At 37.0% G+C, this 25,362-nt stretch overlaps 1 protein-coding gene across 4 annotated transcripts in view; it reads left to right on the forward strand.

Moving 5' to 3' along the window:
• Positions 1-25,362, forward strand: part of PHKB (phosphorylase kinase regulatory subunit beta) — a 221,781-nt gene that overhangs the window by 107,090 nt on the left and 89,329 nt on the right. For all 4 annotated transcript variants that reach the window (XM_043437856.1, XM_043437857.1, XM_043437858.1 and 1 more), the window contains 4 exons: positions 1,154-1,351; positions 3,148-3,205; positions 3,979-4,056; positions 5,973-6,131. In XM_043437856.1, coding sequence (XP_043293791.1) covers positions 1,154-1,351; positions 3,148-3,205; positions 3,979-4,056; positions 5,973-6,131 — 493 coding nt within the window. The remainder of the gene's footprint in view (positions 1-1,153; positions 1,352-3,147; positions 3,206-3,978; positions 4,057-5,972; positions 6,132-25,362) is intronic.

The following is a 25,362-nucleotide window of genomic DNA, read 5'->3' on the forward strand; positions in this document are numbered from 1 at the left end:
GTGAACTGTTGTTTATGATTGTTGTGTAGATTTTTCCTTTATCCAAGAAAGTGCTCCAAAGTGTTAGAAGTTGGTAGAAGAGGAGAGAAAAGACAGTGTTGCCACTCCCTCCTCTGGCCTGTGGAGATCACGTTCAGAAAGTGAGCAGAGCGTGGAGAAAACGGCTTTGTCCTTTCAGTTTTTGTAGGGCCGTAGAGAACTACATATATATTTTTTTCTTTTTGAGGAAGTAGTAACATTATACCGAAATGAATTTTTTTTTTTGGTCATGGAATATTATATATTAGAAATGTAGAAAGATATTTTTCATAAGTTAAATTTCTTTTGAATAGGATTGCTTTCCTTATTTCTTTTCTCTCATTCTACTCACCTTTTTCTTTGTCTGATAAACTCTTATATGCCTATATAGTACCTGATTGCCAATTTTTGTAGGGATAATTCATGGCTCTATTCTTGAAAACACCCGAAATGGAGTAATTTAGTTATTTTAAGATAACTGTTTTATAGAAGTAATACAAGATTATGGTAGAAGACAAATAGAGTTTACAAACAAGCAAATAATAAGAATATATCCACTCATTTTCCACTATTCAATTATAATCTTAGGGTGATACATTTGGGTTTGTATGTATTTTTTTTTTGTATGTATTTTTATATACACATATAATACTTTTATTTTACAAAACTGGAAGAATATTGTTCATAATGCTTGATAACCTGTTTCTTTGAACGGACAAGTTTCTGTGTCAGTAAACATTTCTGTAATATAAATTTTATTGGCTGCTACTTTACTAAGCCAATTGTTGGACATTTAGATTGTTTTCTGGTTTTCACTATTACTAACAAATTGTTATGACAAACTAGTTGTAGTGATTAATTATTGGTGAAAATTTGTACACAATGATGTAATGTACTAAAATTTGAGTCCAGTGTTGAACCTTGAAAATACTCTTTGTAACTGAATAAAGTTTTATCTCCTCTGTAAGGTTCACTAAACCATGCCATATAAACACCTGTCTGTCCCTTGAAGCACAGCAGTCTCACTGTCCGTTAGATAACCTTAGCGGCTTTACATCTCTGTGAGTCTCCTTGGGCTGTGCTGATCATATCTCTATAGGCACTTACATTCCCTTCTTTTTCTTCTTGCCCCTAGAACACAGATGCTGCCCTGCTCCCCTGCATCAGTTATCCTGCATTTGCCTTGGATGATGAAGTTCTCTTTAGCCAGACGCTTGATAAAGTGATTAGAAAATTAAAAGGAAAATATGGATTTAAGCGTTTCTTGAGAGATGGATATAGAACATCATTGGAAGATCCCAATAGACGCTACTACAAACCAGCTGAAATTAAGGTATCAAAAATATTCCATATCAGATAGCATAACAGAATGATCAAAAAACACGGATTCAGAAGACAGACTTCTTGTCTTTGAATTATGGCTCTGCCACTCATTAGCTGTCTCACCTTGGGCAAGTAAATTAACCTCTCTGTATATAATATTATTCATTGGTAAAAATAATGTTAGTACCTACTATTATTGAGGTTTTATAAGAATTAAATCAATTAATGTATATAAAAGTATTTAGAACTGTGCTTGGCACATAGTAAACTCTTGATAAACATTAATGTGAAGGCCCATTTGCTCATATTGGGTCATGTTGATTCATTAAGTGAGTAATTTTTCTTTTGCACTTTCAATATTTTGCATGCCTACTATCCCATTTGTCTAAGATAATAGAAAATATCTATTTGTGATCTAATTTTCAATCTGTTAAGCAAATGCTCTTTTTTATTTCACTTGTGCACTTCCCTCTAAAATATACTCCTCTAAACATTTAGTTTTAAAGATTTTATATTTCAAATAAATACGCAGCAGTCATTGTCAGCTACTTCAGTAAAAGACCCTTTGGGGAGTCCATTTCGTAAATACTTGTCAGAATGGCCTCTGACCCCTCGTCCATCATTTTCCATTGAGAACATGGAAAAGTTCTCGAAGAATGAAGATATTTCAAGACAGGAGATTCTATTGCATGAGTGTAGCCTCAAGCCTCAAATATCTCAGAGTAAATCACTTTCCTTTTCCTCCACCCACACCAAAGTGGGGCTTCCCCAATGATAAAGAGTCCGCCTGCAATGCAGGAGACACAGGAGACACAGGTTTGATCCCTGGGTTGGGAAGATCCCCTGGAGAAGGAAATAGCAACCCACTCCAGCATTCTTGTTTGGGAAATCCCGGGACAAGGGAACCTGTCGGGCTACAGTCCATGGGGTAGCAAAGAGTCAGACATGACTGACGTGGCTAAGCATGCATACATACTATACATCTGCATTTATTCTAGCTGTTTTTAAGCTTCCCAGAAGATTATAAAACCTCCCAGAAAAGTAAGCATCCATTCACATTTCTGAAGACTATGCTGTAATGGGGTAGGTTGAAAGTCATTAAAAAAGAAAACTCCAAACCCCTCCCTACCTGCCTCCTGGTGCCTCTCTCGTTGTCCCTTCTAAAGAGCATGCTGTGTTCTAGTTGGGGACTAGTCGAGCTAGTCCTAGTTGGACTTCAGCTTTCAATGCTTCTTTGCTTGTTCCAGGAAAACAGGATTGCTGTTGGTTTCTTTAACAGACATCATCATTAATGCATCTCTGGTTTGTATTGCTCTTTTTTCTCTGTGGAGTTCCCATAGCTCATCTCCCCAGAGAGACTCATCAAGCATTAACCGGAGCATTTCCTTTCCTATAAACCCTTTCCTGACCCCCTGGGCAGGCTCAGATGCTTCATGCTCTTGGTTCTTGATATATACCATATATAGACATTTTGCAATGTGCTGCAGTTGTTTTATTTATATGACTATTTCTCCACTAGGGCAGATTTTCTATCTTTTTTATCTCCATAGCCCTCTGTCTAGTGATGCCTGGCATTACTAAGTAAATATTTATTGAATGAATGACTACTGTGTGATGGGTTAATAAATGATTGAGCTTTTGAATAATAAGAATTCTGATAAAAATTTTTTTAAAAAGAAAATCCTTATAGAATCAGTCCAGTTTTTTTATTACAAGAAACTTTCCTATGATGTAAGTGTTCTAATTAATATCATTGTTCTAATATAATTGTTCATGAAATTTTTAATGTTTTATTTTCTGTTTTAGCTGTTTGATGGCATTGAATGTGAATTTCCCATATTTTTCCTTTACATGATGATTGATGGTGAGTTTTTCTGCTGAAATTTAAACTGTAGGATGTAAGTAGTTTAAAGAAGAGCAGAAATAAAGTATGACTCCTTTCAGCTAGCAAAATAGACTACAATTAGTGATGTTAACTACTTTACATTTTTATATGCTATTCTTCTACTTTCTGAGTTAATGTTAAATCATTTAGGGCTTCCCTAGTGGCTCAGATGATAAAGACTCTGCCTGCAATGCAGGAAACCTGGGTTCGATCCGTGGGTTGGGAAGATCCCCTGGAGAACAAAATGGCAATCTACTCCAATATTCTTGCCTGGAAAATCCCATGAATAGAGAAGCCTGGAGAGTACAGATACAACTGAGTGACTAACACTTTCACTTTCACTTACCCTTCTGCTTTCTGAGTTAATGTTAAATCACTTAAGGAATTTAAAAAATACTTTGAAGGATTTAAAAAATGATACAAATATATTTTCATATTTACAAATAATCTTTATACATAGGAACTATGAATACTGCAGTTTATGACATTGTGAATGTCTGTCTATAATATTTACACTTAAGAACAGAGAAATTTTGATTAAAATTCAGATTTTAGTTCTAAATGCTAACATGATCTTCTAAAATCAGTGTCCCAGAAAACTATCATATATGTTTATTTGCTTTACCTTTTCCATTTTATTATTTACATACAAAATTACCAAAATAATTACAATTGGAGTAATTTTTCTAAGGCAAAATTTCTATGATGCTTATTGAGCTCAAATGCTATTGATTTTGTATTTTACGTTTTAGGCGTTTTTAGAGGCAATCCCAAGCAAGTAAAAGAGTATCAGGATCTTCTGACTCCAGTACTTCATCACACCACAGAAGGTATAGTTGGGATGCTTTTTCGAGACATTCTTTCTACCAGTGTTTCCTTAATGTTCCTTTGAAGTGTATAAATGATTGCCTTTTAAACAGAACAGTTTATATTCAATTGAAAAAATGAATGGGGCTGCAAATGGATTAGAAAGAGTAATCTCTTAACTTGTTATAATAAAACTGTTTTTTATAAAAGGAGCTCATTAGACAAAAGATGGAGATGGAAATGAATTTTAAGAGGTCATGGCTATAGTTGCTACCCAATAGTTTGCCAGGTGTGCAGGGGTTCTTCATCTGTTACCTACTGTGAAACTCCTTCACTGTATGTAATATGATGATAATAAAAAATGACTAATTTTTATCCATGTCACCAGAAATGCTTTGTTCATGAATGCTGCCCCCTTTAGAGGGCCACGTAGGGAGGCTCTAGCCTAACGGTCCTACCACCACCAAGAATATTTTGGCCTCCTCTTTGGAGATGTTTTCAGGGCTTTTCATGTTATTTTGAAATAAATGTCTGCCATAGTTCTAAAATGTCATCCTTTGAGGATGGATTTACTATCTTAGAACTGGTCAGAAGGTCCAGGCTTATGAGTAATATATTGGTTTCAGTTAAGCACCAGCAGGGACCATAAAGGAAACATAAGTGATTTTTCTATATGACTCAAAAAATAATTCCCAAAAAAATTCCAAAGGAGAAGTTCCAGATATCTTAGGTGTTTGGATGGATTGGTAAAATAACAACATCTGGAAGTTAAAAATTATGGTGTGTTGATTAAAAAAACGGATGGACTTACAGACATGCACAAACTGGCAATCACGGCAGTAGGCCCCATTCCTGTCCTACATGAAGTTTATGATATTCTTCAGGGTTTTCCACAAATATCTTAGAGTCATTATATTATGTGCTCACCCTTTAAGATATTTATAATGTTAAAGTAGCAAAATGATTATGGAAAACATTGAATTTCAAATAAATGTTAATATTTAAAACAAGTCATTTTTGTCCTTATGCCCCAAATAACCACTAGTCCAGTGTGAGACATAATGTAATGAATGTTGTAATGAATATGTTTAAAATCCCTGAATCAGGTCTTTTAGTATTCAGTGAAAAATCATTGATGCATTGAGGTAATAGTTTGTGTATCACACTTAGGCTTCATCCTATTGAAAGAGTGATGTTGAAACTATTCTCTGTGTTTCTTAGACCTTTTTACTGGTTTTAGACAGAGGTATCACTGTTGATTGGTGCATGAATAAAGAAGCAAATTTTACAGAAATCTGTGCAGTATTATTAGAAAAATTAAGTTCACTGTGGGCTGATGATACAGAAGTCTTCTGTAGCACTATTAGAAAGTTGGTTTTCCCCCCATTGATATCATCCACAGAGATTCTAGTCTTAAATAATTTTTAGTTTCTACCAAGAAATATTTTTAAATGGGTTGGTCATGGGAGGAAGATGGACTTTTTTTTTTTCTCTTCAATGATATTGAATGGTAGATAATGGGCTTAATGTTTAAAATGGGGATTTCTTTGCTTTCAGCAATTGCTCAGGGTTACAATTCTTCACTTAAGATTATATAGTATCTCATTTGTAAAGCTTCCACAGACTAATCCTATTACAAATAGCTTCTTCTGTAGCTCTAAACATTTGCATACTTTATATTTATCAATTCACTTTAAGGTGTTAAATGTTGTTAGAAGAGATTATGTACATGAGATTATGTACAAGAGATTATGGCTAACTTATATGTTGTCAAATTAGTTTTAAAGTAAAGAAACTTTTCCCACATTATTGACTGGGGATTTCTGAAAAGAGTCAAATTTTCCTATATCCTATTGGACAACCTTTCTGTCTTTGAAGGGAAAATTCAGGGAGGACACTGATTGGTTATATTTTAAATACTTATTTTTAAATTCCATAGGTTATCCTGTCATACCAAAGTACTATTATGTGCCAGCTGATTTTGTAGAACATGAAAAAAGAAACCCTGGTAGTCAGAAGCGATTCCCTAGCAACTGTGGCCGTGATGGAAAACTGTTTCTTTGGGGACAAGCCCTTTATATCATTGCAAAACTCCTGGGTAAGTGAAGAAGACTGGGAATTTTTCTTTTTTCCTTATTGTCAAGTTTTTAGAAATAAGTATGTCTTTGTTGGCGTTTGTTTTGGATTTGGGTGGTATTTCATGCTGTCAAGAGGCCTTGAGGGAGTTTTTTGGTTTTTGTTTTTTTTAATTGGTGGAAAATTGCTTTACAGTGTTGTGTTGGTTTCTGCTGTACAACACAAATGGGTCTTAATTACATATGGCGCTAGTGGTAAAGAACCTGCCCGCCAGTGCAGGAGACACAACATGCAGATTGGACCCCTGTTGGGGGGAAGATCCCCTGCAGGAGGGTGTGGCAGCTCACTCCAGTACTCTTGCCTGGAGAATTCCGTGGACAGAGGAGCCTGGCCGTTTACATTCCATGGGGTCACACAGAGTCAGACACAAGTAAAGAAACTTAGCACACACACACCCCTCTCTCTTGAGCCTCCCTCCACTCCCCCATCTCACCCCTTTAGGTCATCACAGAGGACCAAGCTGGGCTCCCTGTGTTACATATGGCTGTAAAACATATGTAAAACAGCTTCCCACTGTTTTACTCATGATAGTGTTTCTGTGTCAATGCTACTTTCTTAGTTCGTCCCACTCTCACCTTCCTCTGCTGTGTCCACAAGTCTGTTCTCCACTAGGTTCATCAGTACCATTTTTCTAGATTTCATATATACACATTAATATACTTGTTTCTCTCTTTCTGACTTTACTCTGTATCAGAGGCTCTAGGTTCATCCATCTCACTACAACTGACTCAAAATTCATTCTTTTTAATGGCTGAATAATATTCCATTGTGTATATGTACCACATCTTCTTTATTCATTCATCTGTCGATGGACATCTAGGTTGCTTCCATATCTTGGCTAGTGTAAATATTGCCACAGCAAAGAGTGGAGAACATGGGTCTTTTAGAATTGTGGTTTTCTCAGTGTGTATGCCCAGTACTGGGATTGCTGGGTTATATGGTAGATTTACTCCTAGTTTTTTAAGGAATTTTCCTACTGCTTTCCATAATGACTATGTCAGTTTACATTCCCACCAACAGTGCAGGAAGTTCCCTTTTCTCCACATCCTCTACAGCATTTATTCTCTGTGGGTTTTTTTTTTTTTTTTTTTTATGATGGCTATTCTGACTGGTATGAGGTGATACCTCATTGTAATTTTGATTTGCATTTCTCTAATAATGGGTGATGTTGAGCATCTTTTCATGTGTTTATTGACCATCTGTATGTCTTCTTTGGAGAAATGTCTGTTTATGTCTTCTGCACATTTTTGATTGAATTATTTGTTTTTCTGATATTCAGCTATATGAGGTGCTTATATATTTTTGGGATTAATCCTTTGTCACTTGCTTCATTTGCAATTATTTGCTCGAATTCTGAGGGTTGTCTTTTCATCTTGTGTATAGTTTCCTTTGCTGTGCAAAAGCTTTTAAGTTTAATTAAGTCCCATTTGTTTATTTTTGTTTTTATTTCCATTAATCTGGGAGGTGGATCAGAGGGAATCTTCCTGCCTATATATTCCTTTAAAAATAAAAGTGAAAGTCACTCAGTCACCTCCAACTGTTTGCAACTCCGTGAACTATACAGTTCATGGAATTCTCCAGGCCAGAATACTGGAGTTGGAAGCCTTTCCCTTCTCCAGGATATCTTCCCAACCCAGGGATTGAACCCAGGTCTTCTGCATTGCAGGCAGATTCTTTACCAGCTGAATCACAAGGGAAACCCAAGAATACTGGAGTGGATAGCCTATCCCTTCTCCAGCAGATCTTTCTGACCCAGAAATTGAACTGGGGTCTCCTGCATTGCAGGTGGATTCTTTACCAACTGAGCTATCAAGGAAGAGCTATATAATTTCTGGCCTTGCATTTAAATCTTTAATCTATTTTGAGTTTATTTTTGTGTGTGGTGTTAGGAAGTGTTCTAATTTCATTCTTTTACATGTAGCTGTCCAGTTCTTCCAGCACCACTTACTCAAGAGGCTGTCTTTTCTCCATTGTATATTCTTGACTCATTTGTCAAAAATAAATAGTCATAGGTGCATCAGTTTCTCTCTAGGATTTCTATCTTGTCCCATTGGTCTGTATTTCTGTATTGGTGCCAGTATCATACTGTCTTGATGATTATAGCTTTGTAGTATAGCTTGAAGTCAGAAAAGTTGATTTTTCCAGCTCCCTTTTTCTCTTTCAGGATTGCTTTGGCTATTCACAGTCTTTTGTGTTTTCATACAAATTGTGAAATTTTTGTTCTAGTTCCATGAAAAATACCATTGGTAGTTTGATAGGGATTGCATTGAATTTGTAGATTGCTTTGAGCAGCATAGTCATTTTGGCAATATTGATTCTTCCATTTCAAGAATATGGTATATCTCTCCATCTATTTGTGTTGTCCTTGATTTCTTTCATCCTTGTCTTATAGTTTCCTATATGCAGCTTTTTTGTCTCCTCTGGTAGGTTTATTGTAGGTATTTGTTGCAGTGGAGAATGGGATTATTTCCTGAATTTCTCTTTCTGACTTTTCATTGTTAGTGTATAGAAATGCAAGGGATTTCTGTGTATTATTTGTATATCCTGAAGCTTTACTAAATTCATTGATTAGCTCTAATAGTTTTTTGGTGACATTTTTTAGGGTTAGAAAACATCTATACACATATAAAAAATATATTAAAATCTGTGTATAGATGTTTGTCATCAGCGAACAGTGAGTTTTACTTCTTTTCCAGTCTGGGTTCTTTTCATCCTTTTCTTTGCTCAGTGCCTTGGCTAGGACTTCTGAAACTATATTGAATAATAATGGTGAGAGTGGGCACCCTTGTCTTGTTCCTGATCTTAGAGATTAACACTATCACTTTTTCACCAGGGAGAATAATGTTTGCTGTGGGTTTGTTGTATATAGCCTTTATTAAGTTGAGATAGGTTTCTTCCCGGAGAAGGCAATGGCACCCCACTCCAGTACTCTTGCCTGGAAAATCTCATGGACGGAGGAGCCTGGTAGGCTGCAGTCCATGGGGTTGCTAAGAGTCGGACACGACTGAGCGACTTCACTTTCACTTTTCACTTTCATGCATTGGAGAAGGAAATGGCAACCCACTCCAGTGTTCTTGCCTGGAGAATCCCAGGGACGAGGGTGCCTGGTGGGCTGCCGTCTATGGGGTCGCAGAGAATTGGACACGACTGAAGCAACTTAGCAGCAGCAGCAGGTTCCTTCTATGCCAATTTTCTGGAGAGTTTTTATTGTATATGGGTCTTCAATTTTGTTGAAAGATTTCTCTGCATCTATTGAGATGATCATGTAGTTTTTATCTTTTAATTTATTAATGTAGTATATCACATTGATTGCTTTGCATATATTGAAGAATCCTTGCATCCCTGGAGTCAACCCCATTGATCATGGCGTATGATTCTTTTAATGTGTTGTTGGATTCTGTTTGCTAGAACTTTGTTGAGGATTTTTGTATGTATGTTCATCAGTGATATTGGCATGTAATTTTCTTTTTTTGTGATATCTTTGTCTGGTTTTGGTATCAGGGTGATGGTGGCCTTATAGAATGAGTTTGGGAGTTTTCATCTTGGAGTTTCTTATCATCTAAAAATATATTAATATGTCTATTGTACCAAATGATGATGGACAGTTTCTGGGAAGAAAATCAAATAGGTGTGTGGGTACCACTATGATCATTTAGGGGCTGCATCCAGCTTAGTGTATAGGTTCCTAACAGAAGGCTATGGAAACTTTTAGTCTCTTTTATAAATGTAATACAATTCTAACTTAGTATAACAACCATGCGTTGTCATAGCTTTATCATAGCTATCGTCATCCACTTTGCAAAAGAAATCAGGTGTATCAGAGTTCTCTTCTTTCCAATAAATACGTGTTGGCAGTTGACTCAGTAAGAGGGAGGAATAATGGGGCCATTATTCATAATCTTTTGAAGAATTATTTTTCAGCTTATCCTAAAACTTCAGCCTAGTGTCTTCGGACACATTTAAATGAAGGTTAATTTAATGAACACAAAAAAGCTTTATACATCTTCCTGTGCCATTCCTTGATAAAATTTTTAACATTATTAGTATTTCCATTAAAAAGGTTATCGTATTAGTCAGAATTTTTTTATGACAAACAGTCTATGAAGCAGGCTGATTGTAAATACTGTACCTGCACTAAAAGAAATGCTTACTGTGTGAACTACGGTTACTGTCTTTATTGTTCTTGGCATTACTGCCTAAAACCTGAACTTCTTGGTGCTATAAGAGTAATCACCTTGGTTTCTTTTTTTACATTGCAGTAGGGGAAAATATTTCCAAGTCCAGATTTCCGATTTAAGATTTACACAAATGATACATTGAAGAAGGAAATGGCAACTCAGTCCTGTTTTCTTGCCTTGGAAATCGCACAGACAGGGGAGCCTGGTGGTTACAGAGTCGGACATGACTTAGTGACTGAGCGTGCATGCAAACAATGGTATATAGGAGCAAACAGAAGCTAACCAAAGAAGAGAAAATTACGTTATTGCTGTTTTCAGTTTGCACATTTCCTAACTGTATTTTCTGGGTCTCCATATTTACTTAATGCTAATTTAAGAGCCTATTGAAAAATGTTCTTCTCTAAAGGAACAGTTCTTTGATAAGGAATTGATATTATTTATACAGATTTTGCTTTGAGTTTCTGAAAGAAAAAATGTATACATGAAGTAGTTTTCTTAGAATCAAGTCAAGTTGCTAAGGTTATCTCTAATTAGAATTTTATTTCCATCTTATTATCATGAATACAAAGAAGCCTAAGCTAAATAAAACATATTTTGGAAGAGGAATAGTAAACCTAAGACAAGAATTTTAACATCAGAATCGTAAGTTTCTGTATACTATGCTTGGAAATTACAGGTGAGCATGATGAAATTTTCCTGTGAGTATGAGACTGAAAACTGGTACCTGGGCTATAATTTGAGATCTAAACTGCCTTCATCCTGCTTTTTGCTATATATCCAGCCTGGGATTGATACAGCTAGAAAGATTGCTATTTGAGCGAAGTCTCAGGATAAAAGTAAGAAGGCTAATTAATTGGGAATACAGAATTGACCATACTCTACATAAGCAGATTGAGCTTTAAAAATAAAGAGGATTGAAAATATCAATCAGTAAAAAAATTGAACTTTCGTTACTCCAAGATAAATGTATTAAATGTAGACAGGTTTTGAATGGAGATAGCATTTTCTTCTGTTAAGATCAGAGTGAACAGAAATAGTCCAGATCATGCCTTCATCTCTGTTTCATGACCATTTTGAATAAGAAAAGCTTTAAAGAAATAGTCAATTTCTCTTTTTCCTGCTGTACTTCTAAAAAGGCAGTAGAGAACCTGCAAAAGGCATGTTGCAAGCTACAAATCCATATTCTTATCTCCTGCTAAAAAAAAAAAAGAGAGATGCTGCATATTAATTAGCACTTTGACCTAGCTGTGTGTCATCTGGTTAACAACTCGCTGGTTAAAATGAATAAGATCTCGGAAGACTGAATCATTTAGTTGCTCTTGACTGTTGTATTCTTGCTCCTCCCTGCGCCCTCGCTAAGAACCATCCAGTTTCTATGGATGTTAAGATTCCAGCCACCACATCGACGAACAAAGTCTTATTTATTCATTAAAGGACCCTCAGTTGGATATCTGCTTAACAATATTTTGTGGGCAGTTAATTGGAATTATATGGAAATAATACAACATAAACCTCTAAAAATATTCTATAATATATGGCTTTCACTAATTCAGGTGAAATTTAATGTTTTGCTCTATGTATACCTTAATGATGGAGAAGGAAATGGCAACCCACGCTAGTACTCTTGCCTGGAAAATTCCATGGATGGAGGAGCCTGGTAGGCCACAGTCCATGGGGTCGCAAAGAGTCGGACACAACTGGGCGACTTCACTTTCTTTCTTTCTATGGTTCCTTTTGGAGAGGGAAATGGCAACCCACTCCAGTGTTCTTGCCCAGAGAATCCCATGGATGGAGGGGCCTGGTGGGCTACAGTCTATGGGGTTGCAGAGAGTTGGACACGACTAAGCAACTAACACACACATACCCTAATGAATAATATACAACAAAGCTATGTGACTTTTATTTCACTGTTAGAGCAGAAAGACTCAGTACGCTATTTCTTGGCCCAAGACCTGAACTACCCACTGTGTTCTTAGAAAATAGTTAATTATTACAGTAATTTTTTTATCATTAGAAAATTTAGACTTCTAGAAAATCAGTTTGCTGTGAAATAGGTAAATAAACCACAAACATGTTATTTTAAACCAAATAAAATGTTATTTCAGATATAACATTTGACTTATCTTAGAATAAAATGATCATTAGTTATACCTTTAATTTTTGTTTGCATTTGAAAGTTTATAAAATGTTCATGTGAGTCTGTAGAAAGCCATGTAATTTTTTGAGTTTTTTGCATAAATAACCTTAATATTTATCACATAAAAGTCATTTGAAAATCGTGATCTTTAGATTGAAATCTTTCTGAGGTCAAACTAGAGTAATGTAAGATAACATACAGTTAATGATAACTTTAAAACTCCCAAAACCATTATTTAACTTTAATATATTTTCTTATTCAATATTTTTTTTAAAGAGAAACTAGCATATCAGTTGTTTAGCTTTGGAAAAAAGCCTGACCTCCAGACTTGAGCTTGTGTTTTTAATAAATAATAGCCCCCCTCCCCTTATCCACAAGTATACATTCTATGACCCACCCCCCTGTGGATGCCTGAAACCATGGAGAATACCAAATCTTATATGTACTATGTTTTTTCTTATGCATACATAGCTATGATAAAGTATAATTTATAAATTAAGCATAGTAAGAGGTTAGCAACAATAGCTAATGATAAAAAAGAATAATTTTATAATTTAATAATTTTTAATAGTATACTGCAATAAAAGTTGTGGAATGTGGTCTCCCTCAAAGAAAAAAACCTTATTGTATTGTACTAACACCTCTTATTGTGATAATGTGAGATGATAAAGTGCCTACATGATGAAATGAGGTGAGGTGAATGATGTAGGCCTTGTGACATAGCATTAGTTTTCTCTTGACCTATTGAGGAGATGTCAGAAGTAGGATCATCTGCTTCCGGGAATCCTGGATCATGGAGCCTTGACAATGTTGATGGTCCAATGTCAGGAGCAGACCACGTCCATAATTAGAGATCTTGGGATGACTGGGGTTACCAGGTAGGAGAAGGACTGCCCTAGATTTTATCATGCTATTCAGGACATAGGCACAGGATTTAAACATTTTGTGCACATGGATACTAAGTTGTTTCAGCTGTGTCCAGCTACTGTGTGCGACCCTTTGGACCATAGTCCACCAGGCTCCTCTGTCCATGGGATTCTCCGGGGAGTGGGTTGCCATGCCCTCCACCATGATCTTCCCGACCTAGAGATGGGACCTGCATCTCTTAACTCTCCTGCATTGGCAGACGGGTTCTTTACCACTAGTGTCACCTGGGAGGGGAAGCCCTATGAATTGTTTATTTCTGGAATTTTGCATTTATTATTTTTGGACTGTGATTGACCACAGGTAACTGAAACTGCAGAAAGTGAAACTGTAGATTAGGGGACTACTATATATGCAACTATTTTTACCCTTTACATCTGACATTCATAGTGATGACCTCATTTAGGTACTACTGTAAGATCCCAAATCATAAAGATTAGAGCTTTTACATACTTTATAAATTAAGATAGGTGAACAGAAGAATTTTTTAGGATAGATGCTTTGAAAACATTAATACAAATCAAGAGTTAAAAACAGGCATGTTCTTTGATTATACTTGAATTACTGAGCTTTTTAATTAATATTGCTTTTTCTGCAATGCATGCAAAGTCCTAAAATGTTCAGCTGAGTGAAAATTTTTTTGAATTTCACAAAGGATTCTTTTCTTTTGAGGATGGATGTTAATTTAATTTCCTGGAAGTGTTAACAAGAGACTTTTAAAATGATGAAATAGACAAAGTAGTATTTTAAAATATATAAGATGTTATGTGCATATGAAGTTCCCAAACTTTAATTCTTGGGTTCCTAAAGTTCTTTAGTAAGTCATTTTTTGGAACTCAATTTATTTTCCAGTAGAAACTATACTTTAAGTGATTTGTAATGCCCACCAAACTTTTAACCATGTGATACTGATTATTTCTCTGACATTACTATGTTTTTCATCCACTTCTTCCTTCCCTTAGTTTCACTTCCTTATTTCCTTTTCTTTATGTTTTTCTTGGACTGTAGTGGAAAGATCAAGATCAAGAGTTTTGGGGCCATGAACTTAGAAACTAGACAGTTTAAGATTTGGAAAGAAGTTCTACCACTTACTGCTTAAGTGTCTTGAATTTTCTTATCTTCTTGATCATCAGTTTCTTTATTTTGTCTTAAGGATTGATGAGAAAATATACTGAGGCATTTACTGTGGGACAAATACATACTTAAATGATTCTTCTACTTCCTGCCCTTCTTTCTACCCTCCTTCCTCCTTTCAGCCACCATTTGAAAAATAGTACTTGTGAAAATATGTTTCATAGTTATTGTTAAACAGGCAATTAAGGATGCATATGGGCTCTCTTTATAGGTACTCTGATAGTCACAGAACATCACAAGAAGAAAATGTATCCCGAGATGCTTCTTAACCATTCATCTACTCAGTGAACCAGCTGATATTTATAGAGGTCTTCTCCCTGCTAGTCATTGTGATTGATACACAGTAGCTTTACAACAAGAATCAAATGTGTCAACCTAGGAAATATTTGCCTCTGTGAGGGCAGGTTAGATATTCTGATACGCTGCTTAGTCTAATCCCAATGTCTGTAACTAAGACAAGTCCATTTGTATTTGATTTTATTCATGATATTTCTTGACCAATTGACCTCAAATGTAAAACCACTGATTGACCCTGGAAATCTGTTTCAAGTCAGTGATCAAGTGCCCCCTAGTGTGTGTGTGGACATAAGAAACTGAGGTCTTGATTTTCATTGGTCTGTTGAAATTCAAATACAGTTGACACCTTGCTCAGTGTAACCCACAGTTTTGTTAGTGATAAAGTTAAAGAGATAAAAAAATATACAGGTTTATTTCTACACTGTGGTTGCTAAGAGCTTTTCCAGCTATCACCCTCCAGGAAACTTCAAGCAGAAAGACATCAATTTCTTAGCACTTTTGTTGTCTTTTTTATGGTATGCATGTGATTTCACTAGTGACCTAACATAGGATTTCTGTGCAGTAGGCATCACTAACATCTTGAAAGTACACGTAATAGAGTTTTGCTTTAAAAGTTGCACTTTGAAAGATTTTTCTTCCACGACTTTCTTAAAACTAAAATTTTTGCTTGAATTGCTACTAGAGTTAGAAAAATCGTATACAAGTTTTTGATCCTACCCCTGAATATATTAGTAAAATTGAACATGATGCCAGTGATGCCTCAAGCCTGAGAAGACTCTATGTATATATTGTCAGACTGTTGCCCTGAAATAATACCTGCCTTAAAATCTGTCATAGTCTGTGCTCTTCCCTTTACAAGTATTATCCTAAGTAATCCTCCTGTCTTCTCGATGAGATGGGTATTATATGCTGCAACTGCAGCTCAGGAGAATTTAGCAACTCTCCCAAGGTTATGCAGCCCATGACCGACAAACTGTTGATCTATGGAGAAGTCTCCGCGGTGATGCGTCACATATAACCTCTGTGGCATTAAGTGTGCTCATTAAAAGTAAAACTTTTACTAGCATGTTAAGGTGCTGATTTGTGTCCTGTTTTTATTTGCATGCTGGTGGTTAAAAACATTTCTCAGTCATTTCTGGGTCCTCTGAGTTACCTAGTTATTTACTTTGCTCACTTAACTTTGGTTTTATAGTTTTTATCATCAGTCTGTGTGAATGTTTTATATATTAGGTGTACTTAACCTCTCAGTATTTTCCTAGTTTGCCCTTAAACTTTGCCTGTGCTGCTGTTGTTGCTTTAAGACGTATTTATTTATCTGTTTATTTGTTGAGTTGGCTGCACTGGGTCTCAGTTGCAGTGTTTGACATCTAGTTCCCTGTGCTGTGCTTAGTCTCTCCGTTGTGTCCAACTCTTTGCAACCCCATGGACTGTAGCCCGCCAGGCTCCTCTGTCCATGGCCAGAGAGCAAATCCAGGCCCCCTGCATTGGGAGCTTGGAGTCTTAGCCACTGGACCATCAGGGAAGTCCCCAACTTGTGCTGTTTGTTGTTTTTTTTTTTTTTTAATTTTTTTTATTATTATTATTTTTTTTTTCCAGTGGGTTTGTCATACATTGATATGAATCAGCCATGGATTTACATGTATTCCCAATCCCGATCCCCCCTCCCACCTCCCTCTCCACCCGATTCCTCTGGGTCTTCCCAGTGCACCAGGCCCGAGCACTTGTCTCATGCATCCCACCTGGGCTGGTGATCTGTTTCACCATAGATAGTATACATGCTGTTCTTTTGAAATATCCCACCCTCACATTCTCCCACAAGTTCAAAAGTCTGTTCTGTATTTCTGTGTCTCTTTTTCTGTTTTGCATATAGGGTTATCATTATCACCTTTCTAAATTCCATATATATGTGTTAGTATGCTGTAATGTTCTTTATCTTTCTGGCTTACTTCACTCTGTATAATGGGCTTGTGCTGTTTTTTGATGAAGTAAATTTAAAATCTTTATATATTAGATCCCTGTTAATTGAGTTAAGAACATTATATAAATTGGGGATTTTTTGGTATAATGTATAAGATTGAGGATCTATATTTTGTTTTTTTTCATAGCTCATTTCTTAATATATGAATTGCTAATATGTATCACTGCAGCTAAGGATTTTTTTCTTTTTACCCTCAACAATTATTGAGATAAACCAAGGATATATTTCATAAACCTTTTCTGTGTATAAAAATGCAGATATTAATGAACCTAATCTGTCTTCTAAAGGTTTAAAAACAGCTGTCCCTATTTATATTAATAGAAATACTTGATTCTGTGAGATTTGGTACTGTATTGTGAAATGTAAAAGGCATTGCTCTTTTATCCTTCTTTTTTTTTTTAAATGTTCTGTAGTTGGGCAGGTGTGAGTTCTTTCAGGGATCTTAGCAGAAAACCAGTGCCATAGTTGGAGCAATGAGGAGCTCTGTTTTTGCCTCCTGAATGATAAAAATCAATGCAGTAGGGTGGGGAGGAATGACTTTTAACTTGATCTTTTAAAGTATTTATCACTTTTACCTTGTGGAAATTAATGATTATGGCAATTAATGTATCCAGATTTGTTAACCCACCAATTTATTATTTTGTTTAATAAGTCTCTTGAGTGCCTACCAGATGCCAGTGCTATGCTAGGTAGTGTGGTGTAGACATGAATAAGAATCATACAGCCTGTGGGTTACACATGAACAGGTGGTATAAATTGGTACATGAAGCTAAATATACAGGTATAGTACAAAAAGAAAAATGAGAAGGATATGCAAAGAAATAAGCTTTTCAAGGTTTGTTTGTCTATTTGATTCATATCACTATTGATAAAGTAGCACTTATGCTTTCCAAGGATATAAGACTTCTTAATTTATCTGTCATCATTTATAAATAACAAAGTAATAAAGATACAATTCATTTCTATAGAATGACAGTGAAACATTAATTATGTAAAATGCTTGTTGGTAATGAAAATTTTTTCACATCTCAGTGATCAGACAAATAAGAAGAGGAAATAATATGCTACTATTTAGAATATCACTGTATTAATCAACCCTGCATCATAAACTAAACTAATATTAATAAATTGAAATTACATGCCGATATTTGCCATAATCAAGCCCATGTTGACTTGGTTTAAATTGCAAAAGTATGTTTTTTTTTCAGAGAGAGAGAATATCCTATAATACACTTCCTGATTGGGGTAGGAAAAGGATGACATATCAAGGCCGAAATTGTTTCCACCTCTTGGTTATCTTTTCCATCGTATAGAATATCAGTGTTCTTAAAAGGCAAGATTAATAAGTGGTCAGGAGACTCTGAAGAGACTATTATGTTTGAATCTAAATTCTGTCATTTTCTAGCCGTGTGCCAGTTGCTTAACCACTCAATGCCTCCGTGTTGCCACCTGTAAGATAAGGGCATGTTGAGGATTAATGTATGTGAAATGCTTAAACAGTGCAGGAATGGAGGAAGCACATCATGATGCTGTGGGTGCCGTTGCAGAGGCAGCAGTGGCTGTGGCGGCTTCTGTGGCTTCGGTTTCTCCTCCTTTTCTTATTATTCTATTTTCATTTTTATCACTATGGAAAACATCTTCCAAGAGTTTCTAAAGGCACCTTTGTTTTTTGTCTATTAGATAACATTGTACATGTGCCCTGAAATTACCCCAGGATAGAAATATACTAAGAAGCAGTCCCAAAGCTGCAAAGAATTTACTATCATTTCTGGGGTTGACTCCCTTCTGTTTTTCAGAACTATTCACTGCCTAAAAGCAGTACCTAAAAAGCTATGATAGATGGGCTGTAATTTTTTCAAGTAAATATTATGCTGGGATAAATATGTATAAAACGCAGCCCTGTTTTTATTTTATTTTATCTTTTTACTTTGTATTGGGGTATAGCTGATTACCAATGCCGTGATAGTTTCAGGAGAGCAGCAAAGGGACTTAGCCGTACATATACAGGTGTCCCTTCTCCCCCAAACCCCCCTGCCATCCAGGTTACCACGTGACAACTTGTTTTTATATAATCAACATAGAGCTGAAGATCAAAATGAAGTGAGCACATTTTCATAGCTTAATTGCAGTAAAAATAAACACCTCTACTGACTCATTTTAGGAGAAGTTGGATTCTTTTTTTTTTTTTTTTTTATTCAGTTAACTTTCACATGTCTGATCATAACAGAAACTTTAAGATATGCTAATTGCTGGGTCAGAGAGTATGCTTGCTTTAAATTTGCATAAATATTGCCAACTTGCACACCGAAGAGGTTGTTCAGAATTAAATTTGAGGATCCTCCCCCCTACACTACTCCTTCCCAGCATAGTCACCTCCCCAGGCCCTCAGAGAATCCATGCTGCAGAGAGCCTCAGGTGTCAGTGCGTCTCTCTGAGGTACATTATAGCAGAAAACGGCAGAGAACACTGACTCAGTGCCTCCTTCCCACCCACCCCTCCCAAACACACTAAATTGTCTTCCTTGGTGTATCTTTGTATTTTATCCAGAGTTACCACAAGGAACTGAAACATGAGAAGGGCTTCCATATTTATAGAGTAACAGCTGTTGAAGAATTGCCCTCCTGCTGGTCAGTGCCCCCTAAAACATGCTCCATCTCAGAAACATCTTTTAGAATTTAGTGTTAGGAAACATTGTCTTCCCTCAAAGATCTAGTTTTCTTCCTGAGACTGCAAATGCATGATTTTTAGAACAACTTTACTGAGTTAAAATTACAAACACTTCGCCTATTTAAAGTTTACATTTCAGTTGTGTTTAGCATATCCACAGGGTTGTGCAACCGTGCATGCTAAGTTGCTGCAGTCTGCTCGACTGTTTGCAACCCCATGGATTGTAGCCCGCTCTCTGCTGGAGAAGGGAAAGGCTACCCACTCCAGTATTTTTGGGCTTCTCTTGTGGCTCAGCTGGTAAAGAATACACCTGCAGTGTGGGAGACCTGGTTTTTATCCCTGGGTTGGGAAGATACCCTGAAAGGGAAAGGCCACTGACTTCAGTATTCTGACCTGGAGAATTCCATGGACCATATAGTCTGTCAAAAACAGTCAGACAGGACTGAACGACTTTCACTTTCAATTTCAGGCTCCTCTGTTCCTGGGATTCCCCAGGCAAAGGTACTGGAGTGGGTTGCCATTTCCTCCTCCAAGGGATCTTCCCAACCCAGGGATTGAACCCAAGTCTCTTCTGTCTCCTGCATTGGCAGGCAGGTTCTTTACCATCAGAGCCAGCTGGGGAAAGAGATGGGGTGCAACCATAACTACAATCAATTTTAGAATATTTTCATCACCCCTCACTAAAAAACCTATACCCTTTATCAATCACTCCCCACATACCTTTAATCGTTTCAACCTTCCACCAGCATTAGACAATCATTAGTCTACTTTATAGATTTGCCTATTCTGGGCATTTTAGATATACCTCAAATCATATGATAAGTCATATAATAAACTAACCAAACTGATCACATGGATCACAGCCTTGTCTAATTGATTGAAACTATGAGCCATGCAGTGTTGGGCCACCCAAGTTGGATAAGTCATGGTAAAGAGTTCTGACAAAATGTCATCCAATGGAGAAGGGAATGGCAGACCACTTCAGCATTCTTGCCTTGAGAACCCAATGAACAGTATGAAAAGGCAAAGAGATATGACACTGAAAGATGAACTCTCCAGGTCAGTAGGTGGCCAATATGCTACTGGAGAAGAGGGAAGAAATAACTCCAGAAGGAATGAAGAGGCTGAGCCAAAGTGCAAAGAGTGCACAGTTGTGGATGTGTCTGGTTGTGAAAGTACAGTCTAATGCCATGTGAAGTGAAGTGAAAGTTGCTCAGTCATGTCCATCTCTTTGCGACCCTATGGACTCTATAGTCCTTGGAATTCTCCAGGCCAGAATACTGGAGTGGCTAGTCATTCCCTTCTCCAGGGTATCTTCCCAACCTGGAATAGAACCCAGATCTCCCACATTGCAGCCAGATTCTTTACCAACTGAGCCACCAGGGAAGCCCAAGAATACTGGAGTGGGTAGCCTATTCCTTCTCCAGCAGATCTTCCCGACCCAGGAATCAAACTGGGGTCTCCTGCATGGCAGGCATATTCTTTACCAGCTGAGCTACTAGGGAAGTAAAGTCTGATGCCATAAAGAATAATACTGCATACGAACCTGGAACGTTAGGTCCGTGAATCAAGGTAAATTGGAACTGGTCAAACAGGAGATGGCAGGAGTGAACATTGACATTTTAGGAATCAGTGAACTAAATTGGACCAGAATGGGTGAATTTAATTAAGAGGACAATTATATCTACTACTGTGGGCAATAATCCCTTGAAAGAAATGGAGTAGCCCTCATAGTCAACAGAAGAGTCCAAAATGCAGTACTTGGGTGCAATCTCAAAAATGACAGAATAATCTCTGTTAATTTCCAAGGCAAACCATTCAGTATCACAGTAATCCAAGTCTATGCCCCAACCACTAATGCTGAAGAAGCTGAAGTTAAACAATTCTATGAAGGACCTATAAGACTTGGAGAATTAACACCAAAAAAAAAGATGTCCTTTTCATCATAAGGGACTGGATTGCAGAAGTAGGCAGTCAAGAGATACCTGGAATAACAGACAAGTTTGGTCTTGAAGTACAAAATGAAGCAGAGCAAAAGCTAACAGAGTTTTGCCAAGAGACCACACTGGTCATAGCAAACACCCTCTTTCAACAACACAAGAGACTATTCTACACATGGACATCACTACATGGTCAATAGTGAAATCAGAGTGATTATATTCTTTGCAGCCAAAGGTGGAGAAGCTCTATACAGTCAGCAAAAACAAGACTGGGAGCTGGCTGTGGCTCAGATCATGAACTCCTTATTGCAAAATTCAGACTGAAACTGAAGAAAGTAGGGAAAACCACTAGGCCATTCAGGTATGACCCAAATCAAGTCCCGTAAGTTATACAGTGGAAGTGACAAATAGATTCAAGGGATTAGACCTTATAGAGTGCCTGAAGAACTATGGATGGAGGTTCCTAACATTGTATAGGAGGTGTTGGATCAAAACCATCCCCAAGAAAAAGAAATGCAAAAAGGCAAAATGGTTGTCTGAGGAGGCCTTACACATAGATGAGAAAAGAAGAGAAGCGAAAGGCAAAGGAGAAAAGGAAAGATATACCCATCTAAATGCAGGGTTCCAAAAAATAGCAAGGAGAGGTAAGAAAGCCTTCCTGAGTGAACAGTGCAAAGCAATAGAGGAAAACAATAGAATGGGAAAGAGTAGAGATCTCTTCAGAAAAATTAGAGATACCAAGGGAACATTTCATGCAAAGAGGGCACAATAAAGGACAGAAGCAGTATGAACCTAACAGAAGTAGAAGAGATTAAGAAGAGCTGGTAAGAACACACAGAAGAACTATACAAAAAAGATCTTCATGACCCACATAACCACAATGATGTGATCACTCACCTAGAGCCAGACGTCTTGGAGTGCGAAGTCAAGTGGGCCTTAGGAAGCATCACTACGAACAAAGCTAGTGGATGTGATGGAATTCCAGCTGAGCTATTTCAAATCCTAAAAGATGATGCTGTGCACTCAGTATGCCAGCAAATTTAGAAAACTCAGCAACAGGACTGGTAAAGGTCAGTTTTCATTCCAATCCTGAAGAAAGACAATGCCAAAGAATGTTCAAACAACTGCACTCATCTCACATGTTAGCAAAGTAATGCTCAAAATTCTCTAAGCCAGGCTTCAACAGTAAGTGAACCGAGCACTTCCAGATGTTCAAACTGGTTTTAGAAAAGGCGGAGGAACCAGAGATCAAATTGCCAACATCCGCTGGATCATAGAAAAAGCAAGGGAATTCCAGAAAAACATTTACTACTGCTTCATTGTGTATGCTAAAGCCTTTGTGTGGCTCACAACAGACTGTGGAAAATTCTATAAGAGATGGGAATACCAGACCACCTTACCTGCATCCTGAGAAACCTGTATGCAGGTCAAGGAGCAACAGTTAGAACCAGACATGGAACAACGGACTGGTCCCAAATTAGGAAAGGAGTACGTCAAGGTTCTACATTGTCACCATGATTATTTAATTTATATGCAGAGCACATCATATGAAATGCTGAGCTGGATGAAGTACAAGCTGGAATCAAGATTGCCAGGCGAAATGTCAATAACCTCAGATATGCAAATAACATCACCCTTATGGCAGAAAGCACAAAGGATCTAAAGAACCTCCTGATGAAAGTGAAAGAGGAGAGTGAAAAAATGGCTTAAAACTCAACATTCAAAAAACAAAGATCGTGCATCCGGTCCCATCACTTCATGGCAAATAGATGGGGAAACAATGGAAACAGTGACTATTTTCTTGGTCTCCAAAATCACTGTAGATGGTGACTGCAGCCATGAAATTAAAAGACGCTTGCTCCTTGGAAGAAAAGCTATGACCAACCTAGACAGCATGTTAAAAATCAGAGACATTACTCTGCCAGCAAAGGTCCATATAGTCAAAGCTATGGTTTTTCCAGTAGTCATGTATGGATGTGAGGGTTGAAGCATAACAAAGGCTGAGTGCCGAAGAATTGATGCTTTTGAACTGTGGTGTTGGAGAAGACTCCTGAGAGTCCCTTGGACTGCAAGGGGATGAAACTAGTCAATCGTCAAGGAAATTAGTCCTGAATATTAATTGGAAGGACTGATACTGAAACTGAATTGAAGCTCCAGTACTTTTGCCACCTGATGCAAAGAGCCAACTCATTAGAAAAGACCCTTATGCTGGGAAAGACTGAAGGCAGGAAGAGAAGAGGACGACAGAAGATGAGAAGGTTCAACGGCATCACTAACTAAACGGACATGAGTTTGAACCAGCTCCACGAGAGCCTGGTGTGCTGCAATCCATGGGGTCACAAAGAGTCATACATGACTGAGTGAATGAACAACAAATCATGTAATGTATGGCCTTTACTGCAAACTTTTTTCATTTATCCTGTTTTCAAGTTTCATCCATGTAGTAACACTTTTTCTCCACCCCCTTCCCCACCTCTTTTTGCCCGTGCCATGTGATGCAGGATCTTAGTTCCCAGACCAGGGATGAAACCCGTGCCCCCTGAAGTGGAAGTGCAAAGTCCTAACTACTGGACCACCAGGGAATTCCCACAATTTGTTCTTTTATGGCAGAATAACATTCCAATGTATGGGTAGACCGCTTTTGATGTATCCATTCATCAACTGATGGTCATTTGGGTTGTTTATACTTTTGGCTATTGTGAATAATGCTGCTATAAAATTTCATGAATGAGTTATTGTTTGACATATGTTTTCATCTCCCTTTCATTTCCTACCCTGATTCCTAGGGGTAGAATTACTGAGTCATATAGTAACTCTATTTTTAACATTTGGAGCACTCCTAAACTATTTTGCAAAGTAGGTATACCATTTTGGCTTGCAACCAGCAGTGTATAAGGGTTCTAATTTCTCTGGGTCCTCCCCAACCCTTATTCTTGTCTCTTTTTTTGGTGTTAGTTGTCCTAATGGGTATGAGGTATTACCTCATTGTGGTGTTGATAAGCATTTCCCCAGTGACTAATATCTTCAGAGCATCTTTTCGTATGTTTACTTGTAAATCTTCTTTGGAGAGATGTCTATTCAGATACTGTAGCCATTTTAAAATTAGGTTATTTGTCTTTTTATTGTTAAGTTGTAAGGGTTCTTTGTATGTTCAAAATACAGGTCACTTACAAGTTATGTGGTTTTCAGATGTTTTCTCCCATTCTTTGGGCTGTCTTTTTACTTTCTTGATGGTATTCTTTGAGACACAACAGCTTACAATTTTGACAAAGTCCAGTTTATCTCATTTTTCCTTTGTTACATATGTTTTGATGTAATTTTATCTAATACAAAGTCACAAAGATTTACTCATATTTTTTTTCTAACCATTTTCTACTTTTAGCTCTTACTTTTAACTTTTTAATCTAATTTGCCTTTATTTTTGTAGTTTGTGTAAAGAGGTCCAATTTCATTCTTTTGCTTTTGTATATTCCCTTTCCTAGTACTTTGTGTGGGGGACAAAACTATTCTTTCCCTACTGAATTGTTTTGGCCCCCTTGTCAAAAATTAGTTGACTGTAATATAAGGGTTTATTTCTGGACTCTTGTCTAGTCCACTGATCTCTTATCTTTATGGCAGTACCACATTGTTTTAATTACTGTAGCTTCTACCTTTCATTCTGGATGCCTTTTGTTTCCTTTTCTTGCCTTATTTCTGTGACTAGAACTTCCAGTATAAAGTTGAATAGAAGTGGCAAGAGCAGACATCATTGTCTTGATTCCTGATCTTTGGGGCAAAGCATTCTTTTACCACTGAGTATGACACTAGTGATGGGATTTTTCATAGATGCCTTTTTATGAGGTTGAGGAAGTTCCTGTCTATCCCTAGTTTGCTGAGTGCTTTTTACCATGATGAAAGGATGTTGAATTTTGTCAAGTATTTTCTGTGTCTACTGAGAT

The sequence above is a fragment of the Cervus canadensis genome, chromosome 18 (assembly GCF_019320065.1).
Source record: "Cervus canadensis isolate Bull #8, Minnesota chromosome 18, ASM1932006v1, whole genome shotgun sequence".
NCBI lineage: Eukaryota > Metazoa > Chordata > Mammalia > Artiodactyla > Cervidae > Cervus > Cervus canadensis.